General features: G+C 44.5%; 1 protein-coding gene across 1 annotated transcript in view; it reads right to left on the bottom strand.

Moving 5' to 3' along the window:
* Positions 1–4533: 4533 nt before the first annotated feature.
* LOC143286072 (uncharacterized) overlaps positions 4534–8455 on the bottom strand; it is a 144119-nt gene continuing 140197 nt past the window's right edge. Inside the window, exons 32-33 of the mRNA XM_076593681.1 lie at positions 6288–6452; positions 4534–4760 (exon numbers count right to left, since the gene is read on the bottom strand). Coding sequence (XP_076449796.1) covers positions 4554–4760; positions 6288–6452 — 372 coding nt within the window. The 3' untranslated portion in view covers positions 4534–4553. The remainder of the gene's footprint in view (positions 4761–6287; positions 6453–8455) is intronic.

Here is an 8455-nt window from a genome sequence, read left to right as displayed (position 1 = left end):
CCATCACCCCACCCCACCCCGCCCCACCTAAAAAAAAAAAAAAAAAAGAAAAAGCAAGCGTGGAGGACAAATCCTCATCGAGTGATCGTTCTTTTGGGGTCCTCGAAACCTGGAGAGACAGAGGCAAGTGGCAGCCAGACACAGAAGTAGTGAAGAGCGACGTGGCAGGATTGGCGGCTTCAGAGACTCCCTCCCCCCCTCAACCCCCCACCTCTACCCCCACCCCCCTCCCCAGTAAATCACGTGCAGCACGAGCTGCCAGCGCCACAAGGCAAGACGTACAGCCCAGCGGCGATAAATTAGTCGGATCTGGCTGACGCCACGAACAATGGCGGGTCACTTTTGAGGAATGGCTCTTGGATGACACTGTGAAGCAGCTCGCACGTCCGCTGACAACCTGGGTGCCTGCTTCAGCCCTGAAATATCGCTTCCGACTGTGGAGGGCTTCCTGCTAATGCCCTGCCCTGCCTTGCCTTGCCTGTACTGCCGCCGGTATGGGACAGACGGAACGCGATCGACAAAGAAAGTGGGGACTGCCAAAATCGATGTTTTATTTTATATATATATATATATATATTATTGGTAATCGTGTCGTTTTGAATCAAAATAATTCAATGGAAGTAAAGGTAAAACCCAGCAGCTATTGGAAAAATTACGTTATAATGCAAAAATAATTACACTAATCGGGGGAGGGGGGGGGGGGGGGATGCTGATCATCACAGTAAAAAAAGGTTTTTTTTTAAATCAAAAGGCAATATCCACATTTTTTCCCCTGAAGACGGATTGAGTAGTGTACACAACACGTTCGCCCCCGTCAGTCACACAGTGAGTGGAGGGAAAGAAATGTGGATGTTGCCAAATCAAATATAATGTTTGAGGGAAGAAGAGTTGGACAGCTTCAGAAACCGGAAGTGGCAGAATTCAGCCACCCATTTTCACAGCCGCAGTTCCGGGGTTTGAATACAGTCCCCTGTTCTCACATGCGGCAGGCCTACCTTTCAGCACGAACTCTGAGTGGGCCGAGGATTTGGTTCTTATAACACGACAATGCTCGCGTGTCTGACTGAAAAAAAAATGCTGGAGGTCTGCACGTATTTGTGTGTGTCTTGTTTTTTTGTTTAAATGATCACTGGAACATTCTTCCTCTCACTCGAGTTCGTTCTGTTGAACAATTAAATGGTTGCTTTAGCTGGACCTGACGCTGATCACGTCCATCAATACTTTCAGTGTTATTATTATTATTATTATTATCATTATTATTATTATCATTATTATTATTATTTAGCATTGTGTGTCTCTACCGAAAAGATTCAATACTGAAGGATGACACAACTGATCACATATCGTTCTGGGCCTCGACCCTTCAGTCGCCTGGTGTAAAAACATGTGAAACAATATATTTTCTATCATTAATTAATATATTTTCTGTCACTGAAATACTTAAAATGATGGTATATTTTCTGTTATTAATGAAAATATTTTCTATCATTGAAATTTGTTTCTATCACTGGTTTCCACTTCTATAAAAAAAAAAAAAAAAAAAAACCCATACTAGACATGTCTCAGCCTAGCGAGACACATCAAAAATATAAACACATCAGAATAATCAGCAGGCATAATTGTTCGTACATTCAACGGGCTGGTGAAAATGTTGGTCAAACCGTCACTTTAAAAAGAAAAGTTCAAATTCCCTCTCCTTGTGGCTGACTAAGGAAACCGAACGGACGAAGGAAAAGGGTCAGCTCTCAGTGCTCTGTATCTGGTGACAGACTACAGCTCTCAGCAGAGCCACACAGTCCGGCACGCGAGAGATCGCTGTTTGATTAAGAAAAGGAAATAATTTCCCACTAACGATCACCTAAAAAAAAAAAAAAACCATGAAAGACAGGAGTTGTGTCACACGCATTCCAGAGATAAACGTTTTGTTGCCTTGGCATATTCATGTAAAATGTCTATCAGCAACCAGTGTTTGTACATCATCCCATGTGGTGCCGTTCTTCCACCACAGACAGTGTCGCTGGGCTACAGCCACGTGACTCTCACGACTGTTTTAAGTGATGACAAGATGAAAGTGAAACTAAACCGGCAGAAAATCGCGCTGTTAGCACACACAGGGTTAATATACAGTGGTAACTGATAGAAGTTTTCACGTCAAGCTGGGTGCGGCGCACACTTAACTTTAAAAAGAAAAAAAAAGGATGACGGATCCCAAACTCACATCGCATACTGTCATTCATGTGTACATTACTGAAGACTATTTAAACGCTTATCTTATCAGAAATAAATGTATACAAGTATATGCGTCCGATATTTTCATGGTGAACAAAGCACAAGTATAGCAGTAAACCAAGCTATAGTCTGGACTGCGACGGTTCTTTATGTCAACACTTCAGTGTGGGCTGGAAAATCGTTTTCTTTCTTTTTTAAGATCTGAGAAAAACAACAACAACAAAACCATTGCACATGATTTTAAGTCATAGCACTTATATTAATTGTGTAGATCATAAGCCTCATAAAATACTTTGTGAAAGATACAGTTGAGCGTTTGACATAAGCAACACAAACACGAAAGCCATCATGATCACATGTATATTTATATATATATATATATATAACAGGGATAATATTGTCACAAATGCACTCTCAATTTTTGTCGTCCAGGGACTATTTCGTGAACAGTCAGTCATGTGAACAGGCCCAGGTATTCACAGGTGAACCGAACCGCCCCTCGTAGTTCTTGTTGAACACACAAATGCGACTGTACATATTTCGTTTGTGTCCTCAAACAACGCACATTCCTTTCCGTAGCGGCAAAACAGCACTCAGCGGACCCCTCTCCTGTGTATGGGTTCAAACCTCTCCACGCAACTGTCTGCGCTGTCAATGCACATCAGGTTCAGGACACGGAATACGTTACATCATTCACAGAGGTCTTTTTTCAACACGCACAACTTACTGTAACGGTCAGCACACATCAATGTTTACATCTGTTTGCTCTGTGAATAGATTTTTAACATCCAATGACATACACCCGGTCTGTTGTTCAGAACTCTTTTATCAGCAGTCCACCATCTTTGACATGTAACACGTTTTAATTTGTTATCATTTACAAAACACATGGAGTCCTCCACATTAAGAAGAAAAAAAAAACCCAAAACAACCTGTGACCAGAGACCAGTCGCACCATTTACACAATGAAGACTATATGCCACGTTGAAAAACAACAAACAAACAAGGTCTTGACACCAAAAAGTACCTACGAAGCTCCATGTCAGCACATGTCAAACGGTCCATCACAGGTTTCTCCAAACGATGCCGCGGGTCACGATTTGTTGAAAAACTTGCATCCGTACAATAGTTGTCCGCCTGTCTTGGGGCTTAGGGGTGGGGCCCCGGAGCCCCCAGATACACACACACGCACAACACGGCACGGTCCTTTTCATCAAAGAAGTAAAATATCACCGTCAACACATCGGGGCACCTTGCTGAACAAAGCCACATGCTGCACACAACACGAATCACACTACGATTTTTAAGGCGATGGAATGATTTCAGTTGACCTACATTAGTCGTTTCTCTTCCAACGTTGAGGGAGAGAGAGAAAGAAGCTTCCCCATTGCATTGACTTTCAAAACACATGACACACACAGCACTGACTGACTGTGACTATCTGGGGCACGAAAGCAGATCCAGTCAACTGCCCGATCCTCCCCAACGAAGGAGCTGCTTTCTGAACTGTGTGAACAGTTATCAATGGCAGTCACGTGACGTTATGGGTCAGTCATCAACAGCGCATTTCTGTTCACAACCACTGTCATACCCGCCCGTGCCCCCCACTGGAAAATTTCACTGACACCCCCACCACCCTCATTACAACTTGCTCACTGGTGTCTATACCTACTCCACCAACACAATCTCCAAGTTCGTGGATTGACCGACAAAGCATAAACAGTTGTTTGTTTTTTGTCGCCTTTGACCAACTGGATAATTAACAATGTACCCATTTCTCCTTTCCGTTCATTCGACAAACACTAACTCTTCCCTCATCAGTGTAACCACCCTCCCTCCCCAAGCCCCAAATCCTAAATATAACTTATCGGAAAGAAATATACGATTACACAAATACATGGTGACTTAAGTCCAAGTGATTGAGAAGAATAAAAAGAACACATCTGGACATCGTCATTGCACGGACAGGACCAAGAAATGGTTGGGTGGTGGGGTGGGGTTGGTTGGCGAACTGTTTTCAACACATGAAGATCAGATAAGTGTATCAACTGCCTCTGGACGTCCGAACGAAGCACCAATCAATAGTCCAGTAATGATGAGGACGATGATGATGACGACGAACGACAACAACGATGATGACGAGCAAAGCCCCATCCCCACAACCCGTGCTGATTTTTGTTGTGAAGAGCTGTTGTTGTGATCGTCAAAGGTGTGAGTGAACGAGGTGGGAGAGGGTGGAGCTCCTAGTGATTACCCCACCTCCCCAACCCCCTACAACCCCACACTCCCCCTCCAAACACACACACACATATACACATCACACATCACTGGACGTCAGGCTCCATTTTGATGTAGCCGATGGTAGGGTCGTAGAAGCCGGCCAGATAATACGTGTTGGGGTCCGGAGGCTGGGCCTTGCGGGCCAGGTCGGCAAGCCGACGGTTGTAGTCCCGAAAGGACAGCACCTGGCACTTGTGGCTGATGGTCTGCACGTCGTTCTCGTCGCTGTGCGGGGACTCGAACAGGGCACCCTGTGGGCAGGACAACCGACAATGCAGTGGTGGTGTTGGTACTGTGTTTTGTTATAGTCTGGGGTCTGTTAAGGGGCATTATCATACAGGGTTTGGGTACAGGTAGGTGTATAAGACATATGTCAGTACACTGTTTCCAAAGCTCTACAAATTCAGAACGCCTATTCCTCTTCTTCTTCTTCGTTCGTGGGCTGCAACTCCCACGTTCACTCGTATGTACACGAGTGGGCTTTTACGTGTATGGACTAGTGCCACTATACAATACAAAAACAGTGCCACTATACAATGCAACAACAGTGCCACAATACAACAACAGTGCCACAATACAACAACAGTGCATACAAGTGCACAACAACAGTGCACAATACAACTGTGCCAGAATACAACACAATGCTACAATGCACAACACTAGTTCAGAATACAACACGACACAATGCACAATGCCACATTCTACGACGTGCCATCAAACCTGCACATACAACACTAGTGCCAAAACAACAACAGTGCATTACAACATAGTGCCACAATACAACAACAGTGCCACTATACAACACTAGTGCCACAATACAACAACAGTGCCACAATACAACACTAGTGCCACAATACAACAACAGTGCCACTATACAACACTAGTGCCACAATACAACAACAGTGCCACTATACAACACTAGTGCCACAAAACAACAACAGTGCCACAATACAACAGTGCCACAATACAACATAAACACAGCACCGGTGCCACAATACAACACAAGACCATTGCAACAATACAACACCAGACGATACAACACTAGTGCCACAATACAACACTAGACGATACAACACTAGTGCCACAATACAACACAAAGACGATACAATACTAGTGCTACAAGACATTACCACACTAGTGCCACAATACATCACCAGACATTACCACACTAGTGCCACAATACATCACTAGACATTACCACACTAGTGCCACAATACACCACAAGACATACACACTAGTGCCACAATACACACAGACATACACACTAGTGCCACAATACACCACAAGACATTACACACTAGTGCCACAATACATCACCAGACATTACCACACTAGTGCCACAATACACACAAGACATTACCACACTAGTGCCACAATACATCACCAGACATTACCACACTAGTGCCACAATACATCACTAGACATTACCACACTAGTGCCACAATATTACACTAGACAATACAACACTAGTGCCACAATACAATACAAACATACACACTAGTACAATACATCACCAGACATTACCACACTAGTGCACAATACACACAGACATTACACACTAGTGACAATACATCACCAGACATTACCACACTAGTACCACAATACATCACAAGACATTACCACACTAGTGCCACAATACATCACAGACATTACAACACTAGTGCCACAATACATCACTAGACATATCCACACAGTGCCACATACATCACTAGACATTACCACACACTAGTGCACAATACATACCAGACATTGTCACCGAGTCCAGCTGTCACACACACCTTGGGCTGCGCCAGCTGCTTGGCGCCCTTGGTCTCCTCCGGGTGGTAGAACCACTTGACCCTCACCATCATCTGGCCGCCCCACGCCTCCCACAGCGACTCGATGCGCCCGATGTAGGGGCAGTGGTCCCTCCCCATGGAGAGGAACACCGCAGAGTCCCCCACCTGTGTGACGACAATGCAAACAACAACAAGCGTGACAACGTGGTACCAGCCGTGGCAGCAAATTTTTCTTCTTCTTCCTCTTCTTCGTTCGTGAGCTTGCGACACCCACGTTCACTCGTATCACGAGTGTGTTTTTACGTGTGTGATCGTTTCTGCCCCCCCCCCCCCCCCCCGACCCTCCTCCCCCCCAACCCCATACTCTGCTTTCGGGGGAGGCGAGGGGGGGGGGTTGTAAGATTTTAAAACTCTCTGTGTATGTCTGTGTCTGTGTGTCTGTTTGTGTGTGTGTGTTTATTTTGTATTTATTTATTAGTTGTTGTTTTTTTTTTATATCTTATTTGATTTGGAGGGGAGGGGTTTCGAGGGGGAGCAAGGTGGGGTAAAGAATGAAATAATTATCCGACAGAGTAGTATAAAGTGGTTTTCATTATCAACATCAATGCATTAAATTTACGTACATATCCATTATGCATTGCGTAATCTTGCCACTTAAAACCTGGGATAACTCTGGAACAAAATTCGGCTTTCATTGGCCTTGACTGTGTGGACTGCAGCTAGATTCCTTTTTGACACCCCGACCCTTTTTTCCGTTACACGACCAACAACATCAACTTCCTGAAGATTGTTTGTTGTCGTTGTTGGCGCCTGCTGAGCATCTATGAGTTTCCATCACCCACTGAACTCTTGACATCATTCACAGGAACTCTAAAAACCGCAGCTGATCATCTGCGCGTGTTATAAACAATACGGGAGGTTGAGACACTAGAAAGTGTGCAGTATATTGGCCTGGGAAATAGGAAAAAAAAAACTAACAAAATCTGCATCCTAAACCCATCAGACGCTGACGGCACTGAACCAAAGATCTTCAGACTGAAAGTCCAGTGCTGTAATGCTCCTAACCCACTCGGCTATCACTCCGTATACAGATGGTATCAGCTAAGAATTTTTTTTTAATCGTCTTGAATCAACGACTGTATAAAATTTATTGTTCATTGTGACTAAAACGTTTGTCCCCCGTGACCCCCCTCATCCTCATTTCGGCTTCACTGCAAACTTTAAAAAAAATCATGATACATCCTCTACTCTTGATTTAAAAACAACTATGCACGCTTCTACACACATTTATTTCTGAAGCTCAGAATCTCTTTTTTTTTCTTCTGCTTCTTTTTTTGTTTTTGTTTTGTTTTGTTTTTTTGTTTTTTTTTGCTCGATTGGTCGGTCTTCCTTCATCGTCAACCCCTTCTCGTTATTTCTTCTGGTTTTTAATCAGCCTGGCACTTCCATGACTTTCCATCAGTGCCGCAGTGTGTGGTGATGGCAATTAAAGACCACGGCAGAAGGGGGCAGGCGATAGGAGGAGGTAGAAGACGGATTGGGGCAGGGTGTAGGGAGGTGCACTTGTACTGGAGTGAGTGCTCAGAAACTCTTGACGTCAGCTGCTTTGGCTGACAGGCATCACATCGATTGCATGCATAATTAATGCGGATGCCTGTGCCCCGGGCACACGGGGGCCCCTACCCCTCCTCCCCTTTCCCCTTCTGCAAACACCGTCCTCACCCCTTCCTGTCACACAGGGCCTGACGCCCCCCACCCCCACCCCTTTAACCCCCACACCCACCAACCCCACCCCCTCCCCTCGTCCCACTTTTCCGACAACCTTCGGTGCATCATTCTGTCCTTTTTTTCCCCCTCCATAATTGTGAAAGTACAATTATTTCTACACTGATAGAGTTCATTACTTATTATGTCCAGACCAGTTCCTTATAGAAAACAGTATTTTGGGATTTTCAGGCAGCTCTGTCGGTGTTTATTCTAATGAATTACTGATACAGTCACGTGTTTCTCCAGTGGCTATATTAGATGGTAGATTGTTTCACAAATTAATGACTGTTAGTCAAAATCAAAGTGTGCAGCTCCGTTTGTTTTGGCGTAAGGGTTTAGTCAGTTTCAGTGGAAGTCCCTCCTCGTATGTGAAGTCATCGAAGAAGAAGAGATTTCTTGCA

Source organism: Babylonia areolata, chromosome 1 (assembly GCF_041734735.1).
Source record: "Babylonia areolata isolate BAREFJ2019XMU chromosome 1, ASM4173473v1, whole genome shotgun sequence".
NCBI lineage: Eukaryota > Metazoa > Mollusca > Gastropoda > Neogastropoda > Buccinidae > Babylonia > Babylonia areolata.
Note: the sequence above shows the minus strand (reverse complement) of the source record. Positions and strands in the feature narration are given on the sequence as shown.